Raw genomic sequence first — 27,054 nt, forward strand, 5'->3', positions numbered from 1 at the left:
AAAAGTAACAGATTCTATCATGCAATCGTGAACTGAAACTCTTCTGTAATTTATCACCAAAGTGGTGCAGGAAAAGTTTGAAAACTTCATCTTGAAAGTGCTTTGATTTTCCTGTAACGAATGCTGCTTACCTGGCAGCAGTGAAACGCGTTCTGTCTGCGTTTACAGGTGCGGTGCTGCTGGATTTGGACCAGAAGACTCTGCCGGGTATCGCCCACCAGGTGGTGGAGCAGATGATCATTTCCGACCAGATCAAAGCGGAGGACAGATCCAACGTCCTGCGAGCTCTGCTGCTTAAACACAGGTAGAAGGATGAAGTAAACCTTTGATTTTATCACAGATTGCTGACAATACTCTCTTTGTCCCCCCTTTAAAAGTCCTAAACTAATCAGTAGTATCAGATATTACTAACTAAATTTAACTTTTACAGCAAAATCTCAATTTTAGGAAGAAGCAGCCTTTATTTTCTGTTCATTTATTCAGTGGATGATTCCTCTTAAAACCAGACTAATGCATCCTCTTAAGCTCTTTTCTTTACAGCTCCTGGAGTGGAAGTAGGTCTGCCACAATAACAAATTTTGCTGGACGATAAGTTGCCCCAGACGTTATTGCGATACACGATAATTTATGACACAGTTTTGGTAATACGAATGCAATAACATACTCTCAAAGACCAACATTTAACGCTGTAACAGGAAGACATTTTAAATATTCAAAATAAACAAAATGACAGAAACAAATAAAATTAGTTATAAAGTCTCTGTAAACAAAACTGTCCTTCAAAAAAGGGATAGTTGAGACTAAAGCACCAAACTGAAGACTTATCATCCAGTATTTGGTAGAAAGAGAAAAACGATAAATCATGCAAATGAAAATTGTTGAGCTTATTGCCTAAGTGGGAGCCACAAAACTATTCCAGGGTCTCCAAAAGGCCCTAAAGATGCAACGTTACCAATACTTGTACGTTAAATCTGCTGTTTCTTCTGTCCTTAAAGTTTTTTTTCCCTCTCTGCTGCTTCCTGCTAGTAGATGGCTTCATGCTTGGTCTCTGCCCCTCTTCCTCTTGCTCAACCTCTCTCTCCCTTTTGCTGCCCCCCAAAGTCACCCGAGCGATGAAAAGGAGCACGTTAGCCATTTCCCCAGAAACATCTCAGCAGCCAGCCTCGGCAGCCTTTTACCGCACCACCTTGCCGCCAACCACAACCATCAGCTGGAGCCGTCTGTGACCGACCCGCTCATGGGAACCGTCAAGTCCGAGATGGACAATGACGCTCGCATCGACATCGACAGGAACGAGCCACAGGTACGTCTGGGTTCCCCCCGGCTGGTGGAGGCTCTCGCTCACATTTCATCGTCCGTGTTGTTGGGTTTTCAGCAGAAGGAGCCGAGTCTCGGGCCGGGCATGCATCGATCCAAGTCCAAACATGAGCTGAAGTTGCTGGAGAAGATTCCAGAAAACGCTGAGGCCACCGTGGTTCTTGTGGGTAAGTTGTTCATATCCAAAACCAAATGTTACCTTTTTTATGTGCTCTGGTTCTACTTTAAATAGGTTAGGTTAGGTCTATGTCTAAATATAACACATATTTTTTCACAAAATCATTTTTGGATAATGAAATTTCAGTCTGCTCAGTTCTGATATTTTGAGCTACTTTCTTATGGCGCTTTATCAGGGCCTCCTGTCACTTTAAATCCAGATAAACTGCTGCTGGCCAAAAACCCCAACTTAACGTTAGCAGTCACATGAAAGTGACTATGAACAGATCCACAAAAATACAACCTTACAACTTTGAAAAGGAGTTAGATTAGTCAACGACAAATTTTACAGCACACACAGCAGTAAAACCAGCTGAACAAACATGCTGGAACTCTGCTTGTGTTGCTAGGTAACGGCGCAGTGCCTGCTGATTTGTAGCATTACATTTTGGAGGTTTTTGAAACGACTCGCTTTCTAGACAGCAAAACATTAACTTACTGCCAGAAAATGTTAGTTTCCTTTTTTTTTTTTAAGTTCTTGTTTTTAGAAGGAGTTGAGACCCAAATGGAAGCAATAAAAAACAAAAAGACATCTGTTTTAATACTCCTATGGCTTTTTTTGTTGTGTTTTTCCAGGTTGCGTGGACTTCCTGGAGCAGCCCACCATGGCGTTCGTGAGGCTCCAGGAGGCGGTGGAGCTGGAGTCCGTTCTGGAAGTTCCTGTTCCCGTCAGATTCCTCTTCGTTCTGCTTGGACCTCCAACCACCAGCATGGACTACCATCAGATTGGACGCTCAATCTCCACCCTCATGTCTGACAAGGTGAGCAGAACAATAAATGAATGCTGTTATCTGGGGCTGGGCTTCCCATGCCAGATCTCAGTTTAGTTGATTTTGCTTGTTTTCTTTCTAAAGAAATTACAGGAAATATTTTCAAACAGTGCCATTTGTTTTAGTCTTAGTCATCCCTTCTCCAAGTTGCATGATGGAGAATTAGAACCAGGCTACGAGAATTTTTGTTTAATTACTAGAAAGTAGTCATCATATTAGCTGAAAAATTATGCAGTTTCACCAGAAACATCTTAAATTAAGAAAAAAAAGTTTTAATGAGGGGAAAAAAGCTTAGTTATCAGGATCTGATGTAATAAGCTCAATTTGTGTTGATCTTTCTTTGATCTGCTAATGATTTGATGCTGATGTGTTAAAAGATTAACTTTCTATTCAATATTATCGTCACAAACGTTTTCAAACAATTAACAGCTTTATTCTGGTGTTGTGTGACCCTTATATTCAGTCATAAAACTTACCTGAATATAAAGTCCAACTAAATAGAAACTGTGAAACTCACTCAAATACGCCACAAGATGGCGGCCTTGGTCGGGCGTGCTGAAAACCCAAGCAGTGCATTGGTGAAACAAACCCTAAATAACACATGAGTTGATTTTTGTGCATATTTCTTTTGTCCTCAGAAATTTCATGAGGCAGCTTACCTGGCGGACGACAGGCATGACCTGCTGAATGCCATCAACAGCTTCTTGGACTGCAGTATCGTTCTGCCGCCATCGGAGATGGGCGACGATGAGCTGCTTCGCTCTGTTGCTCGCTTCCAGAGAGAAATGCTCCGTAAGAGGGAAGAACAAGAGCAGGTCAAGCTGCTGGCTAAAGAGCCGAAAAGCTTCAAGGACAAAGGTCAGCTCTTCAGTCAAGGGAAAACATTATTTTATCGTGTTAAGGACCATTATGTTCCAACAGCGAACTGGTCAAATGATCACTATTTAATACTTTGCAATATATATACACTTACAACTTTCATGAATATGCTGCCTGTGTCACCATGGTTACCATTTTGTGAACAAGTTAGAATATCATTGCAATGTTGATTTATATTAGTAAATCAATCACATATTTCATTCGGAGAGTTTCATTTTTAGCGATTATTTCTGTTTTAGATGATTGGATGGCTATTATTATGATAAGTAATAAAAACCCAAAATTCCATTTTTAAGGTAACTTGTTGCATAAAAACAAATTTTAAAAATTCAAGGTTGGACTAAAGCTACAAAAAAATTTATAAACAATAAAAAAGGGACTGGTTGCCCAAGTTTTAGTTGATTGTGGATTTTTCTTAAACCATACAGGTCATGAATATGATACAAGCTCAAATATATACCTACACCCTAATTAATATATGGATGAATGTCCCTCAGCTTATCATTCCTGAATTATTTCCTTCATCTGACGCCAACAGTTTGACCGGCCCTTCGCTAAACCATACAAGGAAAAAAAGAAAAACCAATATATTTAAATTAGGGCTGTAGTAATACAATAATCTCACGATACGATACACGGTATTCTGCTCACGATACGATATATATTGCGATATTCAGCAAGCGATACAATTCAATACATTTTTGTGATTTTCTGAAAGCTTTTAGAGAGACAGAGAGATTTTGGTGACATTTTGTGACGTATAGAGTTGGATTATATTAATTTAACTGAAAACTGATTAAAAGCACCAACTACACAATGCCTGGCTCTAGTTGGACATGGATGCAGACTTAAAGTCAACAGCTGGACAAAATGAATCAAAGTGGTGGTGAGAAAATATGTTTCTTTTAATTGAAACAGTAAAAACTGTAGCTTATATGCATTTGTAAAGTAAATAAAGTGCACCAAGTACCTGCTCTGAATAGTTTGATACCTTTTTAACCTTGACACTTAACATCTGAAGGACTCACTCTAAACCTGATGACCTAATCACTCTCCCAGGGAACCAAGCAGTGAGTGAGCAAGGCGACAGTTGGATGTTACGATACTTGCGGATGAATATAAATTTTTTTCTAGGAAAGAATATATCAATATATATCGCAAAATCGCTATTATTACACAGCCCTAATTTAAATTAATTCTAACATTTCTTGTAATAAGAACTGTAAAATAAATAGTGACCCATTAAGTTGAAGCACAGAAAAATAATGATTTATGTGATTTATGCATGTAAAAGTCTGACAGTCACTACATATCCACTGATTTATTGTTTATACCCACTTATTAAAACTAAAATGGAAATAAAAAGTTCATTTATTCTGAAATGTTTTCATGGTTCTTCTAAAATCATCTTTGTCCGAAGCAATTATATTTTTAATTGTCTTGATAATCATAGGTTGTTTATCCATAATATGTTTATATTTAACAACTTATTTGCCCTTGGTAGCAACTGATGCAATGAAATCTCAAAAGTATGACAGCAGACGTGCGGGGGCCGGCCGGCAGCAGACGTGCGGGGGCCGGCCGGCAGCAGACGTGCGGGGGCCGGCCGGCAGCAGACGTGCGGGGGCCGGCCGGCAGCAGACGTGCGGGGGCCGGCCGGCTGCAGACGTGCGGGGGCCGGCCGGCTGCAGACGTGCGGGGGCCGGCCGGCTGCAGACGTGCGGGGGCCGGCCGGCCGGCCGGCTGCAGCAAATGAGCTGCTATCTGGCCCCATCTTGTGTAAATTACAAGCAACTGCAGCATAATGATACAATGACGAATTGTATCATTGTATCATTACAATGATACAATGTATAGATAGATGTGTATCTATATCTAAATATAGATATCTCTCTATGCATCTACCTCTCTCTCTATATCTATATATAGATATAAGTTAAGTGGTGCTGATCAGCCTGAAAAAGTGAGATAAACTGCTTTATAACAACTTGAATGTCTTTTCTCACCCAGAGGCCCTCTTCAAACCTTCAAAACAGTCAGACGACCCCTTGGAGCGCACCGGCCGCCCCTTCGGAGGCCTTATAAGAGACATTCAGCGTCGATACCCAAAGTACATCAGCGACTTCAGCGACGCCTTGAACAGCCAGAGCATGGCGGCGGTCATCTTCATCTACTTTGCTGCTCTCTCTCCAGCTATCACATTTGGAGGTTTACTAGGTACGGATGTGTCTCCTCATTTCATAATGTCAGGGTTTTGTAGTGTTAGAAATGAAACCATAATAAATCCTTTCCAAAGCTTTTCCACCCTTTAGAGTTTAGATTAAGGTTAAATCATCTGACCTGGTGTAATCCCAATATACCACTGCTTTACTGCTTTTGCTTTTGACCATCGTTTGAGTTGAGCTATTCAGTTTGACTTGCCTCAGTGTTGAGTCTTTTTACGGTTTACTGCATTCCACAGGCTAACACACGTCTTGTTAACTACCAGTTTAAAAAACTTAGGCATACTCCTGCATCTTCTCATGTTTTTAGCTTTAGCTTTACATTGTTCTGCTCCATTTTGTTGCTTGTTGTTCTTAATATTTGCAAATTAGAGATTGTCAAATCACAATGCAACTTGCAAAATAACTCTTAAAGACTCAACCTTGGGTAAAATTTATTTCCACTTATTTACATTACACTTTTCTTCCAAACAGATGTATTTTCTTTTGTTTTTGAGGTAAATTGCGTAGAATAAAGCTACATCAGAGTTGGAAAATGTTTGCCCACTAAACTCTGGTCTTTTGAAGGATTTTCAGATCTCATTCCGTTCATGTTTTGGTTATTAAAGTTTTACTGATGAACTCTGTGTGTGTTCCTCTGAAGGTGACAAGACGGAAGGACTGATCGGGGTTTCTGAGCTGATCATCGCGACAGCGGTCCAGGGCATCCTGTTCTGCTTACTCGGAGCTCAGCCACTGCTGGTCGTTGGTTTTTCTGGGCCCATTCTGGTCTTTGAAGAATCCTTTTATAGTGTAAGTTTTAGATTAAGTTTGATTTGTATCATTAAACTGCACATTAACTGGATTTTAATAAAAACGACATTTAAAATTGAAAGGCACAAGGAATCGTCCCTGAGGTACACTCCAAATGAGCAGAACAAATGATACTGTTCAAATGTGACAGAAAATAGATGATGCAAGATGTTTTAATGATGTCAAAGGCAGCGGAGAAGTGGAAAATAGTTCCTATGCTGCCAGTTTCAGGTCATTAATGCTGTTTTTGCTCTAAATTGCTCCTAAATTATAGCAACTGTCCTGCAGTTTCCTACACAAAATTATTTACTTCAAGCTTTAATGATCCATAACTTAATTTCCACGACTTGCATCGACATGAACGCTGGTTAGTCCACATTTCTCACCATTCTGTGGCTCCACAGTTCTGCAAATCAAACAGCATGGAGTACCTGACAGGCCGCGTCTGGATTGGCTTCTGGCTCATCGTCATTGTGATCGTCATGGTGGCCTTCGAAGGCAGCTTTCTGGTGCGCTTCGTCTCCCGCTTCACCCAGGAAATCTTCTCCTTCCTCATCTCTCTCATTTTCATCTACGAGACCTTCGTCAAGCTGATAAAGGTACGCATGAGAGAGAGAGAAGTTTTCGTTTGCGTAACGGACGTTAAGCCAAAGTGACTAATCTTTGGACGGCGTTCAAAACGTGGGGTCAAAATGAGTGTTTTCCTAATGAGAGCTCCTTTAATCTGGTGTGATGGATTTAATTCGAAAGACTAATAGACTGAAGGTTTGCTATTATTAATAATTATTATTGTCCAGATTTAGAACGATGCAGTTATCTTAGGTTGGTGTTTAATGCAAGACTTTTGCGTGCAGATATTCAAGGAGCACCCGCTGAAACGCTGCTCAATCAACAGCACCACAATAGAAGAAGAAGAAAAAGAAGTCGTACTAGGTAACATCACAGTGATCGAGCACAACAACACCCAGGTCGTCACGGTTACCGGGGAGCCCAACACCGCGCTGCTTTCTCTGGTTCTCATGGCCGGAACGTTCTTCATCGCCTTTTACCTGCGGAAGTTCAAGAACAGCGCCTTTTTCCCCGGGAGGGTGAGAGAGTTTGACTTGTGCAATGAAAAGCATTCAGCATCACTGGAAATGTTTTTTGTTAAATGGGCTGGTAAAAAGCAGTGCAGGGGCTGAAAATGGCCCTCAGGCCACACTTTGGGAACCTCTCCAAAACGGGGTCAATATCTTTAATTATTTAAACTAAAGCTGAGATGATTTTAGAGCTTTATTAACTTATTTGAGTTAATCTTCTCTGTTGAAGATTGTATGAGCATGTCGTTTTTAATGACAGAAAAATGGGAAATACAGAAAACATTAGCGATTGCAAAATTTGCATCAATAGCTGCGATCGCAACTTCCTGGAGAAACTGAATATTTAGCTAAATGTTCATAGTGAAACCTGCTGAAGCGACAGTCTGTGATTGGTTGTTTCCACCTCTTTTTTTCCAAACAGTTTGCGTTTTATTTTCTAGATTCGCAGGATTATTGGAGACTTCGGGGTCCCCATTGCGATCCTGATCATGGTTCTGATGGACTACAGCATAGAAGACACTTATACTCAGGTTGGTTTCAGTGGTTTGGTTTCCCTCCTGTCCAAACGGTGCTGACTGTCTCTGTCCTCTGTCCAGAAACTGAGCGTCCCCAGCGGTTTCTCTGTGACGAGTCCCAACAAGCGAGGCTGGATCATCAATCCTCTGGGCTCGGACGGACAGTTTCCCATCTGGATGATGTTCGCCTGCTGTCTTCCCGCGCTGCTGGTTTTCATCCTGATCTTTATGGAGACGCAGATCACAACGTGAGTAGAACCGCAGGCGCCATTTTGATTTGATCCCTGATGGTCAATCAGCGAATAAACAGACGGGAAGCTGAGAAATCTGAAGACTCTCTGCTCTCCTTTGAGCCAGGAGATGAGATAAAAGAGCATGATTTCTTCTTTCTGTCCTTCATTCCTCCTTTCCTTTACTTCCTTTTCCCCTTGTGTTTTTCCTTCTGTCCTTCCTTCAAGTTGTCTTTTTATTCCTTTATTGCTCCTTTGTTTCTACTCTTTTTCTTCCTTCCTACGAGCTTTTCTTGCTTTTGTCCTCCCTTCCTTGCTTCCTCCCTTTTAACCTTGCTTTCTTTTACCCTTTCTTCCTTCCTTGCTTTTTATCCTTTTTTGACTTCCTCCTTCCTTGCATTGTCTTGTCCTCTTGCTTGCCATTTTATCCTTCCTTCCTCAGCTGTATTAGATGTGTCGTAAGCATCTGTTTCAGGTTTGCGTTTCCTCATCAGGCTTGATTTTCTAGATAAACTCTCCTCGTTTTCTCTACTTCAGGCTCATCGTCAGTAAGAAGGAGCGGATGCTGGTGAAAGGTTCTGGTTTCCACCTGGACCTGCTGCTCATCGTGGTCCTCGGCGGCACCTCGGCGCTCTTCGGCCTGCCATGGATGGCCGCCGCCACCGTTCGCTCCGTGACCCACGTCAACGCCCTGACGGTCATGAGCAATGCCGTCGCCCCTGGAGACAAGCCTCGCATCCAGGAGGTGAAGGAGCAGAGGGTCACCGGGCTGCTGGTCGCTGTCATGGTTGGTGAGTGTCAAACTGGGACCTTTTTGCTCCCATTAAAGCTTCTTTTACTGGTGGAGTTTGTGTCCAGGTCTGTCCATTGTGATCGGCGACCTGCTGCGTCAGATTCCCCTTGCCGTGTTGTTTGGCATCTTCCTCTACATGGGAGTGATGTCGCTCAACGGCATCCAGATGACGGAGCGAATGATGCTGCTGCTCATGCCGTCAAAGTATCACCCTGACCACACCTACGTACGCAAGGTGAGTCCAGATTAAAAACACGTGATCGATATCAACAAATGACGCGTCTGTTGCAGCGTTTCCCCAGAAAACATGCCAAGCCTGATGGTAGAGGCGCCAGGGCAGCCATCCAGCGGCTCACCATGTTATTGAGTTAAATAAATAAAATGTGTCATTGGATGGCATTATTAACAAAAACCTGAACACTAACTATAAAGTCTAAGAAGCAAACATAAAATTTTATTGTCCAAACATTTTTTTATCCTTTATCTGTGACTTTATTTACTGAAGTTTCACCAAAGAGATTCTTTAACTTTTCTTTGCTATCACTGTTATTAATAAATAATAAATAAACAAACAATACTTAGCCTGGTGGGGGGGCAAATAAAGCCTGGCGGCCCACCACACTTGTAATACACTGGGGGAAAATCTTTGGTGATGGAATATTCATTGAACTCTGATCCAAAACTGCACAGCATTCTGGGAGATGTAGGCAGAGAAAAGGCTTTAACCTCTTATGGCCAGCTAAGCTAGGTTGGTGGAATGAACAAACTGACTCACTCTTTGGTTACCTAGCAACAACCTGCTGGGTAAGAAGCAGATTCAAGTTCCTCCCCCAACTTTGGTTACCTAGCAACAGCGGCAGTTTAAGATTCTGACACTTTTCCTCATAACTGCTAAAAAATAAAGAGAAAATTATGAATAAAGTAGAATATTATGCCACCAGTTTGGCAGTATTTCAGATATTTAAAACAAAAAAAAAAACGAATCAGTAATTAAATAATTAAAATGTATCATGGTGTAAGCGTTTCATCATATCAGTTTACATGTACTGATATGAAATGTCCGTTTCCCGGTGGTAAACTGGACTGATTTGTGTCCGTCAGGTTCGTACGTGGCGCATGCATCTCTTCACCTGCATCCAGATGGTGTGCTTGGCCGTCCTCTGGGCCGTCATGGCCACCCAGGCGTCTCTGGCTTTCCCCTTCGTCCTCCTCCTCACCGTCCCCGTCAAGATGTTCGTGCTGCGTCGCATCTTCAACGAAAGAGAGATAGCATGTGTAAGTCAACCACCGGGAGGCGCTGTGAGCTGTTCAACCTCCTGTAATACAGAATCTGTTCTTAGCCATGTTATTAGGATGGTGTGAGTTTTTTTTATTTGATTGTTGCAGCCTAAAATTGCTGAATTTGTGAAAAACATTGTGAAAAACTCAACCTTTTTGAAAAAATTGCAGTTACATTTGTTGAGCTTTACTTTTGCAATAACACTGCAAAATTGCTGGACATAACCTCCCCAAAAAAGACAGGATTTTAACATAAAGAGGCAGTATTATGTAAAATCAACTTTTTTGAGTTTTACATCATGTGACTGTTGCCTTGATTCTATCATGTACATTTGAGAAATTATTCGCGTCTCCCTGGCAACCATTCAACTGTGCAAAACACCTGGGTGGACCTGGCATGCGTCTGCTGAGCTTATTATACGATCTACTTCAATGCAGCACTGGTAAAAATGTCAAAAAGGCAGTATTGTGTTTTCCAGACATGGTGGCATTTTACAGCATAAAAATATCACTATGAGAAACTGTAGCCTTCAGTTGTTAACAAAATTATATGCATTTCAAATATGACTGAAAAGAAATTTCACTTTGTAATTCAACAACTTGAAGGTGTCCAATTTCAAGTTGCTCTTTCTGAAACTCTTTCAAGAACTCATCAGAACAGAACATGGCTCCTCTATTAACCCTTTAACGTTTTTATGCTAATTTCTGCTGGCTAGTCTAAAGGAGCTGAGCGGGGGAGGATTGCAATGTAGGTCAGAAAATGCAGCTCAGAGGAGGAGCTGCGCCTGGAAGGCGGGGCTAGGTCCATCCAGGCATTTTCCATAGGCTGAATGGTTGCCATGGAGATGAAAGGATTTCTTAAACATGCAAGGAGGAATCAAACACTCAAAGTACTTTTTTGACAGTGGAATAACATAGTTATTATTGTAGTTCTATTAAAAGAAGCAAAAATAGAAATTATTTACACAAGAAATATAAAAACAGGATATAAGTGGAAGATGGTCGCCACCTTCTGGCTACACTGTGTTCTGCGCCTCAGTATGTTGCCACTTTCCTCTGGTTTTTCTGTGAAATCACCTGATGATAAAAGCTCAATCAAAACTTTAAAAATAAGAAAGACGACATGATTCACAAGAATCGAGGTTTAAAATATTAGGCAAAAGTAACATGAAACTAACAAACTTATTTCTACAATGCTACTGCAGGACATTTGTTTTTATTTTTGTTTTTAGGTTGTAAATCATAGAAAATCATCAAACTTTAACATATAGGAAAATTAAAACATCCATCTTTCTTCTTTTTATATTTCTTTTTTTTTTAGCTGGACTGTGATGATGCAGAACCATATTTTGACGACCGCGATTGTCACGACGAATACTCCGAGATGCACATGCCCGTGTAGCTCCGCTCCCAGGCCTCGCATCGCCACTCAGACCAACTCCACTCGACACCGAAGCCCATCAGAACCGCTGACCTCCGGGTCAGAAACTTGAAAGTAAAGCTCGCTGGAAGAATCTGGTCAACAACATCTCTGCTTAGGCGCCTTTTTGTGCTCGATAGCGACAACAAAATGAAGAGATTTAGCTTTATTTCTTTATTTTTTCATGACATTTTATTTTTATTTAAATGTTTATTTCAGGGGACAAGAGATTCCAAATAAAACGAAGTGATTGCAAGCTAAAAATTAATATATAGCAGTAGACGTATGTGCAAAACTGATAACTTTTTAGCCCTGAAAGGTTGCTATGATTCACATTGAATATGTGGAAGATATCTAGGATACATTCCTTAACATTAACATGTTGTTAGTGCTAGTCATGATTTTTCTTCCTTTTACACCCACTAAGCGCCTTATGAAGGAAACGAGATACTGAGCAGTTTTTTCTCCTCATTCTGTCTTATTTTAGACAGTCAATCACTTTAAACACGAAGCTTGTAGCACTTTTTGAAAGAAACCAAATCTGAACTGTATTCTGTGTAATTATTTTAGCTGCTTAGTGTTCGTAGTGAGGCTTTAATTGAGGTTTTTCAGCCTGCTTTTTCATCATTTTGTTTTGTTTTTAACTCAGATGCTGCAGTTTAAATCAATTTCAGTGCCTGCAATGACGCAAGATCACCAGCAGAGGGAGATCTTGAATTACTGTTAATGTTTCACCAAAAAAATGCAATTGTTCTGTTACATTAATGCCATGAAATCATGTTTGTCACCATAGAGAGTTCACTTTTTTTATTTAAAAAAAAACACAGTGGTGGTATAGATGCACTCGAATTGTCTCCACGCACATGTGCAGGGCACTAATGTTATAATATGTTGTGACTCGGTGAGGAAATGCTGTAAAGTTGTCACCATTTTGTCCCGGTGCCAATTATCTGCGGTTAGAGTAACAAGCTGCAGCAGTTTGGTTATCTCCGATCTGATCCTGCGGTTTTTTGTTTTTTTTTCCACTTTCACTCTAAAACATTCCATATTTTAACTTCTGCTGTATTAAAACGGTCTAATCATTTCAGATTCCCACACAGACCGAGCAGAAAATCAATGCGTCTCTGCTTTTTAAACTCTATATCTGTGTGTTTTAATCATTTTCATCGTGCGGTTGAAGCTTTGACTGTCAAACACTTTAAAACTGACTTCTGTTACATTATGTCAAACACTACTTTTCCCCTCTGAGTGTCTCAGCCTGACTGAGATGGTGCCTTTCTGGGGCCAAAAGTCACAAAAACTGAAGTGCCTGTAGGGCGGGGTGACCCACAAGTGTGTTTAGGATGGCACGTTAGTGTTCAGCACTTTTCAAACATCTCTGGATTATGCATCACTGCTGTTTAAAGAATACTACAGAAGTTTTTTTCTGCTTTTAATGTATGCAAACACTTTTTTTTGTGCAGTCTGTTTCTGATCAGTGTGCCTGTGTAGCTTCAGATTCTGTGATCAAGTCGTTATGAAGTGTGTAGGTTTGTTTTAATTGCAATACAAGTCCATGAGACTGTTGCTGATAACTTGTCCATCAGATATTGATGACAAATAAAGTATTTTCTATTTACCTGGGTTTTTTTTAATTTATGAACATCTCATCCCTGCTTCAAATAAGGAAAAAAAACACACATTTTCTTCTTTTTGTGAAGAAAAGAAGAAAAAACCCTGTTGGGTTTTACCCCAACAGGGATTTTTTTTACCCTGTTGGGGTAAAAAAATCTACCCCAACAGTCTTGTGATGACAAGATTTTAAAATACATTTGTAAACATTTAAGAACAAAAGGATGTCGTGTCAAGGCTGTGGTTTTTGGCAGTAATTACACTCTCTAGTGTCTCTGGAAACATTTTTAGGCCGTTCCCCAGGCAACAAATTGATTTTGGTGCAGGCTTTCTTGATTAATCTCTTTAGCACTTCATGGTGCATTCACACCAAACGCGGCTGGTTTACATTCTATGTGGAGGCGTGTCGAGGGTCGTTGGGCGCGTTTCAAGCGTCTAGCGAGGCGTGATTTGAACAGTTTTGAGCGTTGGATGTGCTTCACGTGTCCAACGCATTTGGTGTGAGCGCACCAAAAGTGCAGACGCGTCGAACTTGAAGCGTCAGATGCGCTTGGTGTGAACGCACCACTGGCTTTAGCTCCACTAATGCCATCTTGAATTAGTGCTTTAGCTCTGTTAATAGTGTCAAGTTAGCTTTGTAATGTTAGCTTCCACTAATACTGTGTTGTATTATAGTCATAGCATTAGCATCTGCTAGTACATGTGGAATTAGTGCTTTGAATTAATGCTATAGCTTTAATGGTGTCAAATTAGCATGGTGGCTTCCACTACTATGTTGTATTGGTCTTTTAGCATTAGCATTTGCTAGTACATGTGGAATTAGTGGTTTAGTGTTGGTTTTCACTAATACTATTTAACTCTTTAGCATTAGCTTGCACCAAATACCATGTTGACGTAGCACTTTAGGATTAATACTTGTTGAATTATTGTTTCAGTCTTGGCAGAACTAACTTTTTAGCTAGCTGTGCCCACCACTGAATCTCTCTGTATTTACCCCACAGCATGATGCTGCCAAATAAAAATAGTGAAAAATGCTGAAAAAATTTTTTTCTATATATTTTTTTGTTCATATTTAGGTTTTTGTTTCAGATATTTTAGAAACACAGCAGGCTAGTACATGATTACGTTGGACAACTTGGTTTGGTGGAAGGAGTTTATCGCGTCTACAATCCGCCTCCTGAAGTCGGAATGTGGCATGATTGAGCTTGTGTCCCTCAGCGGGAAGAGGAGGGCCGGATGCTCCCCCTCTCTTCTGGAATATGGGTCGGCTGCTCCACTTTCTGCCCCGCAGACGCAAGCTAACCACGATGGCTGGTTTTCTGCTCTGGGTCTTCAGCTTCGGCTGCCTGGCTTTGCCGTCCAACGCGCAGCCGGCTTACAACAACCTTCCTGAATCCTTCAAGAAGGGAGTGGATTTGACCCTGGAGGAAGTCGGCTCCCATGCCAGCATCCTGCATCACTTTCTCTTCTTCAGGAGTTTGGAAAAGTACGAATTCGAGGTAAAGTTCTGTTGCTTTCTAATAACATCTACTGCACTTTGTCAAATTGTTAATGTTTCATATATGTTTACTTCTGTTATTTCTAAGTATTTTTGGTCTAGTTTCTAGTGTAAATGCCGTAGGACATTTGAAATAAAACAAAATTTTCATGTTTTTCTTGTTTATAGTGACAGAAATTCAATGTTTCTGTGTGTGTGACAGGAAATTTTAATTTTAATTTTTCTGTCTTAATAAAGGTCCAACTGCCTTTGAAACCCATGTATAACACAAAGGCTGCTTTGTTTTTTAACATGTAACATTGGTTAATGTGCTGTACTTTCTGAAATACATTTGAATTAAAATAAAAGTAGATTGCAAATTAGGTTTCAGCAAAATATGGGAGCTTGTTTAACGCCAATAATTCTCCTATAAAACTACTCTTATTTTTCTAAAACCTTACTTGTAAGTCAGTTTTGTCTTAAAGTGTAGTAAGATATTTGCACTAGAAACTAGGTTTTGTTTTTGCAGTGTACTGTGACGTGTTCTGCTGCCATACTTGTCTTTTTTCTTTGGTTTTTATCTACTTAAATAAAGTTTTAATAACAAATAGTATTCATCATAATGAATTTCCAGAGCATCTTTAATATTAATATTGTTGTTGCTTCACTTCCTCCTCAGCCCGGCTTTAATGTAAAATTCATCAAGCACAACTTCTACCTTAAAGCCACAAAGTGCCAGAAAGGAACCGTCGACGCCACGAGCTGCCAGTTCAGAAACGACAGGGTGAGGGTTGTTTTTTTCTCCTTTCCTTTTTGTTTATCTGATTTGGCAGCTCACTGGAACCGGGGAAGCAGGGAAATGTGGAATGTGGGTTTGGAGGCGCCAGTTCTGACATGCCTCTGCTGTTTTGTTTGTGCGCGTTCATGCAGCCGCTCATCGACTGCGTAACCTGTTACAAAACCTTCCAGGGAGACATTGAAGCAGAACCGCAGCCGTACATCCACTGCGTCCACAAACCAGTGCTGACCGAGGTCAGTTTGACCCTTCCTGACCTTTTGTTGCTTCAGACTTAATCTGAAGGATGTGCCGGGTTTGACTTTCCTCCTTTTGTTCTGCAGGACATGAGAACCAGCAGAGCTAAACAATGTGAAGCTATGAAGTACAGCATTGGCACTCCGACTCTTCTCTCATCAACTGGAGACAATTAAGAAAGTTTAACACGTCAAAGCTAAATTATTCTGTCTCCTCTGTTATTGTTTTATCGAAACAAACTTTTATTATGTTTTTATAAACATTATGTTTAATGGTAAAGTGCATAGTGTCTCTGTCTTGTTACTCAAACACACTTATCTTGTAAATAAAACGTTAAAATCACTTTATTACTGAACTTGTTACTTTTGCACCTTATTTTCTTTCTCTTGTTGCATTTTTCCATTGTCATTATGCAGTGGTGTCATGTTTTCAGTTCTGCTGTTTTAACCTAAAGTTTACCAAAAGAATCACATAATTATTTATTAAACTGAAAAGAGCTGAAACTGTAAAGCTGTGTCTGAAAAAGTAAGTGCACCGGTTTTGTTTTTTTCCCACATTCACTCTAAAACATCCCAGATTTTAACTTTTATATTAAAACTGTTTCCTCAGTGAATCATACTGAGGAATTATGACCCACTCCTCTTTGTCTTTGCATTACAGTTTGGACATATCAATTTCTGCTCTGCTGTCAGTCAGATTGATGTCTGAACTTTGACTAGACCGTCCCAACACACTGATTTCTCCATTCTTAAAGTAGATTTTCTTTAATAAGCAACATCTGATTGCTACACTTCCTCCTAAATTGAAATAAAGCAGCAGGAATGTATTTAGTTTAACGAATAAACATGTGGAATTTGTTGCCTAAATAATTTTTACATTGGAATGTGAACCTCTATGATTCAGCAGGGGTGTACTTTCTTTTTCCACTATGACTACAGCTTGTCTGGTTGCAGGTTTTTACAGCATTTTGTGTCATCAGAATCTGACTGAACTTTTACAAGCTAGTTTTCTGGAAATAAATGCTTTAACACACATTTTCCAGTTTGGCTTCTGGCTGATGGACAAAACCAAACTGAAAAATAAAGGTTATAAAACGGGGATCTCGACTTGAATATTCTTAATATGGTTAAGAAGTTAAAGGATCTATTTTCATGCCTCCAAAAACACTAAAATTGTTTATTAAATATCTCATCCCTGTAGGCAGAGCAAAATAACTACTTTCTTCACCTAATCATTGTTTGTTGATGCCGTTTCACAGTCTGTTGGGTTCATTTCAAGCAGAAAAAAATATTTGCCTGCCAACACAATGTCTGAGTTAGTTAAGCTGCTCCAGTAGAGATTAAAATAATCTGTGATCTACAGACGGAGAGTAAAATATGCAGCAAACTGTTTACCAGAAACTGGAGGTGGACAGAAATGAAGAGGAAGCTGTGCGACCCCAACAAGAAGAGGAAGTTTAAAATAACAATTTGGATTGCAGCATGTATGGAAATCCACAAGTGCCACACAATTCACAATTCAATCCTGTAAAACCAGAAAAGGATTTAGATTAGTCATTTTGCTTTTTTTCTTCTTTTTCTTTCCTTTGGTTTGTTATTTTGTTTGTATTTCCTTTTAATTCACGTAAAGCACGTGAATTACGTGCTTTATGCAATTTCAGCACATTTTGTTGCTGAAAATGTGCAATATAAATAAAATTACCTTAAAACATCAAAAATTGATGTGAATTTTTAAATAAATGGTAAATAAATAAGTTATTTGCTAAATATTTCGTTATTGTATGTATATTTTATGCATCATGGTGATCTAGGTCATATGGGCAGTAGGTGGTTTTAAATGGAATAAAATGAAATAAAATGCTGAAATCATGTGTGTGGATTAAATGGGAAGTTGGTGAGCGCTGCTTGATATTGAGAAGAGATGGACTGTTTTATGTGCTTTGTTTGGGTTGCACTGTATTTGATCTCACTTCAAAATTTAGAAAATGTAATTAATTTTGACACTTAAGTAATTCATTACTTACGGTGGCTCAGAAAGGTCAAGAAAAGGCAAAAGCCACAACAGGACAGAAAGAAGCCACAACAATGAAAAGCTGCAACGCAGCAGCAAATAGATGGAACGCAAAGCAAAAACACAATGAAAAGTTGCCACTTTTAAGTAACATTAACATTAATCTAGTTAATCTTGTAAAAGTCTGATAAAATGCGAGACGACCTGTCACACTCAAGATGATCGCATTTGGCTGTTGTGCGATTGCAGCCTGAAGGTTTTGCTACTTAATGAGATCTTTTAACCTACTTCATGTTGTCATGCAAATAGACAATTCATTATTTAACCAGTTACATTTCCACCAAGGACCAAATAGTTTCAGTAGATTTAGATTTTTTAGACATTAAAATAATTAGTCCATATTTTGTATTTAGTTATCCATCCATCCATTTTCTTCCGCTTATCCGGGGTCGGGTCGCGGGGGCAGCAGCTTCAGAAGGGAGGCCAAGACTTCCCTCTCCCCAGCCACTTCTTCCAGCTCCTCCGGAGGAATCCCAAGGCGTTCCCAGGCCAGCCGAGAGACGTAATCCCTCCAGCATGTCCTGGGTCTTCCCAGAGGCCTCCTCCTGGTGGGACGTGCCCGGAACACCTCACCAGGGAGGCGTCCAGGAGGCATCCTGACCAGATGCCCGAGCCTCAACTGGCTCCTCTTGACGTGAAGGAGCAGCGGCTCTACTCTGAGTCCCTCCCGGATGACCGAGCTCCTCACCCTATCTCTAAGGGAGAGCCCAGCCACCCTGCGGAGGAAACCCATTTCGGCCGCTTGTATCCGTGATCTCGTTCTTTCGGTCATGACCCAAAGCTCATGACCATAGACGAACCATGTGTGGTGACCGTGTATTTAGTTAGTTTTGTTTTAATGATTTGAAACGTTTAAGTGACCGTTTCAGTCTGTACTCTAACCAAATGAAATGTTGAAGATTTTCTTCAGAAGTGCCAATAACTTTATGTCCACTAAGAGAAATCCTGATTTTCCTGAACAGTTTCCTATATAAATCTCTAAATCGTCTTGAGAAACGCTTTAATCTCCTTCAGTTTCATTATTACGCAACTCAGTGAGTCTTCTAATTGTTTTCTTCATTTCTCCGGTTCACCTCCGCAGCCATAATAGGACTTGTTTTGGACGCCAGCAGAGAAAGAGGGGAGAGAGAGGGGAAGGGTATTCACCCCTTGGCTGTTTTCCTCTCACACACAGTTGGAGGAAGATGGCTGCAGGGCTGCTGCTGCTGCTGGTTTGCGCCGGAGGTTTGCTGCTTCCTGCCGAGGCCCAGGACTCGTACGATCAGCTGCCCACCGCCGTCAGGGCCGGAGTCGACCTCGCCTTGGCACAGCTGATGTCCCACGCCGGGGTCAGACACCATTTTCGCTTTTTGAAGAGCGTGGACAAAAAGGAGCGTGATGTAAGTTTGAGTTTCTCTAATTTACATTTTCCTAATCTTGTGAAATCACCAAATCCTGTCGCTTTGGTATTAAAATCACGTCAGCATTGATTACTCAGGCTTGTTCCCTCGTCCTCAAAAATGTGTTCATAAGTTTTATTTTACAAAATAAATGTAAAACTCAGAATCTCCAAATATCTTTGCACACTTGAAATAAACTAACTTACAAAGTAACTTTTTAGTAAAATGTACTTATTTTAAGTGAACAATTCTTTAACATTGATGAAAAAGTTCTAGTTCTGCTGGCAAATCTTTTCACTTATTACATGGAAAATGTCTTACATAAGTGAAATAATCTGCCAGAAGAACTAGTTTTTAAAATCTAAATTAAGGAATTATTCACCTAAAACAAGCAAAACTGTCTTTCTGAAACATTATTATTCAACTGTGCTAAGATATTTGATAGAAACTAAACCAAAAATACTTGGTAAGACTTTGTGTTTTTGCACTGAAGTTCTGGTTTAAACATGTTTCAGTTTCTTTTCCTCTCTGCTTCCAGAAAGTTCTGGTTCTGACTTGTTTTCCCATCTGTTTCGGATCAGGCGCACTTTGGAACCCATAATGTAAACAAGTTTGCTCTTGCCAGATAAAAAAGTCAGATAAAGTTGACCCTATGTGGAGCGGAGGGAATAAATAAGATGGGATCTTGTCTGGAGTTAATCAGTGTGAAATAAAAGGATCCGATCTGTTCTTAACGAGTCTGTTGCTATAGAAACAATCAATTACTGTAAAAACAACGCCATCTCTGACACAAGTTAAACCAGTTTCTGTCAGTTCGACCCAAATGGCAGCCAGAAAGAAGCAGAAGTAGCCTCGTTTCACGTGGATGACAGGAGTTTCTTTAATCATTTTTTTCCAGGTTTTAAATCGTTATCGACCAGAAAAAGTAAAAAATAATCCAATTTAAGTTTCCGTCTCCAGATTTTTACTCATAATGTTCAGAGATGTCAGAATTACCAATGACTGGCACTCTTTCTAGACTTCTAAGGTGAGGAGAAACAGTCCCACAGCATGACAGATCCTCCACCGTACAGAACGGGCGTGGCACATATTCATGCGTTTGTTTCTGGCCGCATTCTCACCAGAACAAAGCAGTCCAGTTAAAATCCCAGCAGCGCTGAGCAAACTTCATGTTTATGTTTGTGATGGTGGGAGAGAAAAAGCTCTTTGCAAATTGTAGCTGTAGATTTGAAAATACTTAAACCAGTAGCTGTTGTTTGTGATTTCATGACTTAATATCAACATGTTCTCTCGCCTTTGTCATTTTGAAGAGTGGCAAGAGGAACGGATTACAAATTAAGAAATCTCCCGGCTTCATTTATTTTACAATTCTTGACTTCTCAAAAAACACATTGGATAGTTTTTATTTATATAAAGCAAACATTTGTTGTGCAAAATGATGCAAGAATGTGTAATTTGATGGAAAATGGATGCCGCAGCTAAGATTTTCATTGATTTCTTTGTTTTGTATATTTGTTTAGTTTTATATCAAAAAGATGAATATGTGCAAAATCAGAGCTTCGGTGCTTTACTTCTCTATCATCAATGATTGTTTTTGCCGTTTTGTTTTGGCTAAATTGAAACAAATCTACGTATTTGGACCGGGTTAACATTAAATCTGCCATTTTTCATGGTTGCACAGAGGAATAGCCAACCCATTCATATTTTATGAATCCTGCATTGATGGAAAACATATCTCTCATGCAAATTCAGTCCATTTCATTTTAGCTAAAAATAAATATGGTTTTTGACCAATAAATCTGTATTCCGGTGTCTTGCAGGAAGGGTTTGGTGTGCTGTACCTCTACCATAACTTCCACCTGAGGCCCACAAGATGTACCAAAGACACACCAGCTTCAGACTCTCGTGTCTGTCCATTCAGGAACGACAGAGTGAGTTTAGACCCAGAACCAAAGATTAACCACGTTTTCACAGGATTACGACCTTGGGTGTTTTTATTTTTATCATCCACAGCCAGTGATGGATTGTGCCGTTTGCTATAAAACGGTGTATGAGCAGATAGAAACGACTCCCGAGCCGTACGTTCACTGCATCCAGAGGCCGAGGCTCACGACGGTAAAACTTTAATCTTTCTGGTTCTGATGATGCGTTTCAGCTGATGGAGGAAGCGAGTTATGTTGATGTTTCTGTTGATGCGCTTGCCCGTTTCAGGAAATGACTACAACACGGCTGGACCACTGGAAGAAGATGACCTACAGAACCGGCGGTGCCAGTATCATGGCCCTGTCCACTGGCTAAAGATGCTCTTTACATGTGAAGCATCACAGCAGACAGACTTCACACATGCATAAATAACTCTGTCAAAATGTGCGATTTTCCTTTTACTGTTACATCTGACATAAAAGTCTCTGATTTATATTCATTTTATGTTCCTAAAGTGACTTTATTCCAAACATAGTCTTGTAACAGAACATGTCACTTTCTCTGGATTTATCAGTAGAAATAAAAAATGTCTAATCCTGGATGTCAAAGAGAGCTTCATTCAATCAATTCATATTAAATTTGGGTTTTTGGTGATGGAATGGTTGTAGAACATTTCTAAATTTAATCTACATGGGGTAAAAAGAAAAGTTTAAACAGATATATTCATATATCCCACTAATATTAGGGTCATGTAGTAAAAATTTTATTTGCAAAATAAATTTTGATTTTTCAAACTCATAGATTTGCTAGTTTTTTCTATAAAATTTCTGATATCAAACTTTCTGTGTTTTTCTATCTACAATTGCCCTAATATGCCGTTGCCTCGGTCTCCGTTGCCATCCATGTTCAATAAATGTTGCTAAAATAAAACTCTCAATTTTGTTGCATCTTCAGAAACAGATTATTTCTGGAATCATAAGAGTAAAACATGAAATGAAACAAAGTGCAAGTACGCACACATTGTTTTAAACGAAGTAATAGTGGCACCAAGTGGTAACAAGAGGAACTGCATGAGTTTTATACAAAAAAAGCAAAAATATCCAGCATGTTGTCTTGTTCCGTCACAGACGAGTAAACAAATTTCTTTTGCTTCACTGCAGTTCTGTTCATCAAAAGAAAAAGAAATACTTTATGGTTTGTGAAGAATATATAAAGAGGCAATGCATGATTAATAAAAATATGAACGATGATCCTCAAACAAATACCCATCGCTGTCCAAAACGAAGTTAATGATCAAAACGGACGACTGAAATGTGCGTCTGTCTGCAGCTACAGGACTGTGGTGCTATTAAATTAAATACTGGTGATCATGACTAATGTAAATGAGTCTGTATCTGTCATGACCTCATAAAAACAAGTAGTTCATTGAAACTGTCTGAATATCTATAAGTCTTGGTTTGAATAGCATAATTACCTTATCTTTCCCCGACAGCAAAAGCCAAGGCATTAAAATTTAGAAATTGAGCATTAGCAATTATTGTCAGCAATTTTCTTTTTAAATATTCTGAAATATAAGGGAATTAAACAGCTTTGAGTTATTTTAGGATTTTAGGTTACTTGATCCATGAGGTGAAGCACCGCTTTCCCAACAAGAGATACTGAAAGTTCAGAGGTCATGAAGCTGATATTCAAAATACAACAAACCATCTCCTACAGATATTTTCATGCACTGTATGGAAAGACACAAGTTTATTTGACAGTCTGACATCAAATCAGACAAAACTTTTACTGTTAAAGCCATTTACCAAAGTCACAAAAGTTAATTATATTACACTTAGCTTTCTTCAAATGCAAACGTTTATGTATGTTCTTAGTATTTAGTATGGCTGCATTTTAATCTGCCAGATTTGGGTGAATAATTTTGAATATTCTCATTCAAGCTTCTCCATACTTAGGTAAACTTTCAACTAACTCAATTTAAACAATTTAATCAATGTACTCCTGTTTTTATTTTTAATCTGCATTTTAAGGTTTCTGATTTTATTTTGTTATATTAACTGTTAAAAATAACCACAATAACAGTCTGTTATTGTGGTTATTTTTGACATTTCTGCAGAGGTGGATAAGGTAGCCAAAAATTATATTCAAGAGTAGCGCTACATATTTTTACTCAAGTAGCTGTCCAAGAAAATACTCAAGAGTAAAAAAAGTAACTGATCAAATAATTTAATATTTAAAAATTGCATAATCAGACCAATTTTTTGTATTTTAAGGACCAAAAATAAAAAATAATTAATGTAACAATTACAAAAGAACAAAATCAGGCCTGTCTGATGATTTATAATATATAATATATATAAATCATCAGACAGGTCAAAATATAAAGCTATATGGAAATTTGGGCATTTTAAGGAGCAAATTGAAAATAATTCATATAAATAAAAATAAAATAAATGGAAAAAAAATGTAACTTATGAAACGTTAACAAAACCCTCAGGTCTACGTCTGGTGAATTTTTGGCTTCATTCAGTGAAGTTACTCACGGTAAGTAGAATAATCGGAAATGTAACTCAAGTAAAAGCAAAACTTTACAATAAAATTATTCAAGTAAAAGTAAAAAGCACAGTCTAATAAAAATACTCCTACAAGTACATTTTCCTCAAGTAAAAAAGTGTAACTAGTTTACCCAAGATTTCTATAAATATAAATTGCATTTTAAATAAAATTCATTATTATTATTATTGAACTAAAGTGATGATAGATGATGGAACCAAAGTTTTAAATAAGCGTTCATAAAATGATAACATAGCTTGACATACACTGGACATAATTACTCACCTGAAATAATGTTTAGCTGATTTTAAAAACAATTGTTAGAGAAAAACGGGTTAAAGTCCAAATCCAACTTCCTGTGGCATTTCAGCCACACTAATCAACCATTCTTCTACAGCCCATTCAGGAATAAACTCATGCACTGGGTTGCTTATTTATGAAAACAATTTGAGAGTAATTTGAACATTTGCACTCCTAAAAGTAGGCACAGTCTTATTTAAAAACCTAAATACCCCAAACAACAACATTGTTTATTTCCAAGAGTTTTTAAATGTAATCTATCTATTCCAAACGTCTGATATGAGGATGGAAACATTAACGATTTTCCAGTTTTGGTTATCTGAAGCATGCAAAATGTCAAAGGCGCAACACTGACATGCTGTCATGAGGAAGTGGAGAGGCCAAGTTGAGATAGGAGAAATTATGGCCATTATCTGCTTTACTTGTAATAGTCGAAATGTCCTTTCCACCCCCAGGACAGACAATATAAAGACGCTCGTTGTCTCTGACACCAAACAGACCGACTGCCGCTGGACACTCAAAGCTGTGAGTACTTATCCACTAAAAACATTTCTTCTCCTTTCAGAAAACTTCAACTTCGTGGTTTTTGTGTTTCAGAAAAATGAGTAGAAACTACTTGTCCCACAACGACGAGCTTCTCAAGGGAGATTATCTGTTGTCCAACAACAGAGAATGGAAGGCGGTTTTCCAGGTGAACACATCTCGCAAATTTAAAGGGGCAGTAAAATCGACTTTTTAGTAGTAATGGTGTTCCCTCATCAAAAACAGACCTAGAGTGTTGCTTTAATTTTTTTATACGTATTTGAGAAATCCTTTAATCACAATAGCAACTATTCAGCTGTGCCAAACGCCTGGGTGGGCCAAGCTCCGCCTTTGAGACATAGCTCCTCCTGGGAGTCACTCATTCAGCTCCTTCAGACTAGCCAGCAGCAATTAGCAAACACCCAGTGGAACTGCTGAGCTCATTATATGAGCTACTTCTCAGTGAAACTCTGGTAAAGACGTTAAAGGGTTAATAGAGGAGTGATGTTCAAAATATACAGCATAAAAACTAAAGTTACTTAATTATGCTATAAAATGGCACTGGAAAACATTACTGACCCTTTAAAAAAATTCAATACTATCCTTTTTATCTGATTTATCTGTAACAAATGCTTCTGTTTTTCTGCAGTATGATGGAAACTTTGTCATCTATGGCTGGAAACCGACCTGGGCCTCTGACACCTGTGGATCTGATGCAGTCCGCCTGATCATGCAGGCAGATTGCAACCTGGTCATGTACAACAACTGTGACACCCCTAGATGGCACACCAGCTCCTACCAGCAGGGTTCTCATGTTGGCCGTGTTCAGCTGACTGATGACGGCAAACTGCTGGTGTACAAAGACTCCAATGAAATCTGGAGCTCTGCCAATTCTAAAGGCATAAAACGTTAAGGCTGCAACGTTAAAAATCTCAGTAGTTTGACTTCTCTGCATTTAAAATTACTCTTTCAAAGGTTCTTCTAGTGTTAGCTTAGCTGCTTGGTCCAAAATGTTGAGGCACAGCATGTCAAATACAATGCAGAAATATAATAAACATATTTTCCTCCCTGTGTAATGTCTGAAATACTGACTTTATTCTCTAAGATCTTTATATTGGTATTTGAAAAATATGTTCATTTTAGCAATAATAATAAGGCTAGTTGTGTATGAGCTGGCTACTACATGTTTGTTCTGCCACTATATGTGGAAGTACATAAGTGGTGAAAATGGCAACAACACCAAGGCAAAGGCGCCCCATTTATCCTTAAAAAGTCTTAAAGTAAAAAAAAATAATCTTGCTATGTTTTCTGGCATATAGCATATAAAAATAATTTGGGTAATTCCAACTAAACTAAAACAAGAGAAGTTCAGACTGATTTATCTTCAGACAGTGATAAAAAATGTCTTTCTAGTCTGCATATGTAAATGTCTTATTTCATCTGTATTAATAGAAAATGGTTGTCTTGCTGTTCGAGTAAGTTGATCCTGAGAGCAGACTGCAAGATACTAAATGAAGTCTCCAAAACCTTAAAATGTCAGAATGGAGCCTGCAGCAGGTACCCGACATTAGCTGTGTTTCTTTCACAATATGTGCAAAACTTTGTCAATATTCTGCTAATGTCTAAAAACACAATTTCGCAATTGCAGTGTCTCTATTAAATGGAAAAAAAATGTAAATCACACGACTAAGTTTGTTCACGTGAATAAAATGCATCCTCCAACCACTTCCTGTATTCTTCTTCTTCGTGGTTTGGGCCAGAGGCTACATTTGGTTGTTGATCATGTAATCCATTGCAGTTTTATGAAACAAACAATAAATCTAAAAAAAGAGAGATTTTTCAAAGTTAAATGTTTCCATTAAACACATTTATTTTTGAAAAGTCAAATTGCACAATTATTTGATTGATGGAAACGCAGCTACTGTAGATGAAGGCCAGGAATTTTGGAACAACGTCTTCTGGACAAATGAGTAAAAAGTTTAAATATTTGGACATTAGAACAGAGACCATGTTTGGTTTTAATCAAAAAATGACTATCCAGAATATCAGAGGAGCTTCTGGCTAATGATTTAGTCCATCTTAAAATGAAAGTTAGTCTAAAGGTAAACAACCAGGATTTACCTATTTCTTATCTTTGAAAAACTGGAATGGAAGATAATAAACTCAGGATTATGTCCAAGAGGTCAAAAGTTACTTTAGTCTTATAGCAGAAATGTTAAATCTGCTCTTCAACTGCTTCAAATTGTCAACAACATATTCCTCACGCAAACCTTCATCTAAAAGGAAGATTTTCTGATAGATTTCTTTATAAAAAGATTTTAATTTCTACAGTTTCAACAACACAGACTGAGATTCAGCCCTGGTGAAAAGTCAAGAAAGTAGAAAATGTTTCCAACAACAGCTCCATAAAATAATAAGAAAAATCACTGAAGGTAAATCTGGTACAAAATCAACCAGTTTCTATTTTTCCTCAGTTTTACTGACAAGAATAACAAATCACCTTCTTTCTGTGTTACTATTACCATTAATAGTAAATTATTAGGCCCAAGCAGCTAAGCGCTGCGAAGTCTATTGTAATCGTGCTGTTTCTTATTATTACGATTCTTCCCCCCTCTTTAGGGTTTTTTTGGGGGCTTTATCATACTCAAAAACTCACCAAACTTAGTGGACTCATA

At 38.8% G+C, this 27,054-nt stretch overlaps 4 protein-coding genes across 9 annotated transcripts in view; all 4 read left to right on the top strand.

The window, feature by feature from the left end:
• slc4a2b (solute carrier family 4 member 2b) overlaps positions 1–13,129 on the top strand; it is a 52,864-nt gene extending 39,735 nt beyond the window's left edge. For 4 of the 6 annotated variants that reach the window (XM_008396632.3, XM_081601743.1, XM_017301891.2 and 1 more), the window contains 15 exons: positions 169–304; positions 1,102–1,303; positions 1,376–1,484; positions 2,110–2,294; positions 2,942–3,161; positions 5,193–5,399; positions 6,048–6,196; positions 6,601–6,795; positions 7,051–7,284; positions 7,716–7,805; positions 7,872–8,038; positions 8,558–8,811; positions 8,879–9,048; positions 9,915–10,088; positions 11,413–13,129. In XM_008396632.3, coding sequence (XP_008394854.1) covers positions 169–304; positions 1,102–1,303; positions 1,376–1,484; positions 2,110–2,294; positions 2,942–3,161; positions 5,193–5,399; positions 6,048–6,196; positions 6,601–6,795; positions 7,051–7,284; positions 7,716–7,805; positions 7,872–8,038; positions 8,558–8,811; positions 8,879–9,048; positions 9,915–10,088; positions 11,413–11,493 — 2,573 coding nt within the window. In that variant the 3' untranslated portion in view covers positions 11,494–13,129. The remainder of the gene's footprint in view (positions 1–168; positions 305–1,101; positions 1,304–1,375; positions 1,485–2,109; positions 2,295–2,941; positions 3,162–5,192; positions 5,400–6,047; positions 6,197–6,600; positions 6,796–7,050; positions 7,285–7,715; positions 7,806–7,871; positions 8,039–8,557; positions 8,812–8,878; positions 9,049–9,914; positions 10,089–11,412) is intronic. The other 2 variants (XM_081601745.1, XM_008396633.3) reach the window with 1 other exon arrangement.
• A 1,237-nt stretch (positions 13,130–14,366) lies between these two features.
• LOC145549425 (uncharacterized) lies at positions 14,367–15,979 on the top strand. The gene is made up of 4 exons (XM_081601751.1): positions 14,367–14,621; positions 15,279–15,383; positions 15,530–15,631; positions 15,719–15,979. Exons 1-4 carry the CDS (start codon positions 14,382–14,384, stop codon positions 15,806–15,808), a joined length of 537 nt encoding a protein of 178 aa, XP_081457877.1. The 5' UTR covers positions 14,367–14,381; the 3' UTR covers positions 15,809–15,979.
• Positions 15,980–18,846: 2,867 nt separating this feature from the next.
• On the top strand, positions 18,847–21,605 carry LOC103456827 (uncharacterized). The gene is made up of 4 exons (XM_008396630.3): positions 18,847–19,081; positions 20,902–21,012; positions 21,095–21,196; positions 21,293–21,605. Exons 1-4 carry the CDS (start codon positions 18,887–18,889, stop codon positions 21,377–21,379), a joined length of 495 nt encoding a protein of 164 aa, XP_008394852.2. The 5' UTR covers positions 18,847–18,886; the 3' UTR covers positions 21,380–21,605.
• A 2,205-nt stretch (positions 21,606–23,810) lies between these two features.
• Positions 23,811–25,450, top strand: LOC145549390 (B-type lectin plumieribetin-like). Its single transcript, XM_081601659.1, has 3 exons — positions 23,811–24,382; positions 24,455–24,548; positions 25,029–25,450. The coding sequence occupies exons 2-3, from the start codon at positions 24,459–24,461 to the stop codon at positions 25,290–25,292; spliced, it is 354 nt and encodes a 117-aa protein (XP_081457785.1). The 5' UTR covers positions 23,811–24,382; positions 24,455–24,458; the 3' UTR covers positions 25,293–25,450.
• Positions 25,451–27,054: the final 1,604 nt, after the last annotated feature.

Source organism: Poecilia reticulata, chromosome 20, assembly GCF_904066995.2.
Source record: "Poecilia reticulata chromosome 20, P_reticulata-male-v2, whole genome shotgun sequence".
NCBI classification, from domain to species: Eukaryota; Metazoa; Chordata; class Actinopteri; order Cyprinodontiformes; family Poeciliidae; genus Poecilia; species Poecilia reticulata.

What these genes read in the sequence shown, in the direction of transcription:
- LOC145549425 (XM_081601751.1), top strand. Translation starts at nt 14,382, where the DNA reads ATGGGTCGGCTGCTCCACTTTCTGCCCCGCAGACGCAAGCTAACCACG. An exon ending in TGGAAAAGTACGAATTCGAG is followed by an intron (nt 14,622 to 15,278) that starts GTAAAGTTCTGT and finishes CTTCCTCCTCAG; the next exon opens with CCCGGCTTTAATGTAAAATT. An exon ending in GCCAGTTCAGAAACGACAGG is followed by an intron (nt 15,384 to 15,529) that starts GTGAGGGTTGTT and finishes GCGTTCATGCAG; the next exon opens with CCGCTCATCGACTGCGTAAC.
- LOC103456827 (XM_008396630.3), top strand. Translation starts at nt 18,887, where the DNA reads ATGGCTGCAGGGCTGCTGCTGCTGCTGGTTTGCGCCGGAGGTTTGCTG. An exon ending in GTCCATTCAGGAACGACAGA is followed by an intron (nt 21,013 to 21,094) that starts GTGAGTTTAGAC and finishes TATCATCCACAG; the next exon opens with CCAGTGATGGATTGTGCCGT. An exon ending in AGAGGCCGAGGCTCACGACG is followed by an intron (nt 21,197 to 21,292) that starts GTAAAACTTTAA and finishes TGCCCGTTTCAG; the next exon opens with GAAATGACTACAACACGGCT.
- LOC145549390 (XM_081601659.1), top strand. Translation starts at nt 24,459, where the DNA reads ATGAGTAGAAACTACTTGTCCCACAACGACGAGCTTCTCAAGGGAGAT. An exon ending in AATGGAAGGCGGTTTTCCAG is followed by an intron (nt 24,549 to 25,028) that starts GTGAACACATCT and finishes GTTTTTCTGCAG; the next exon opens with TATGATGGAAACTTTGTCAT.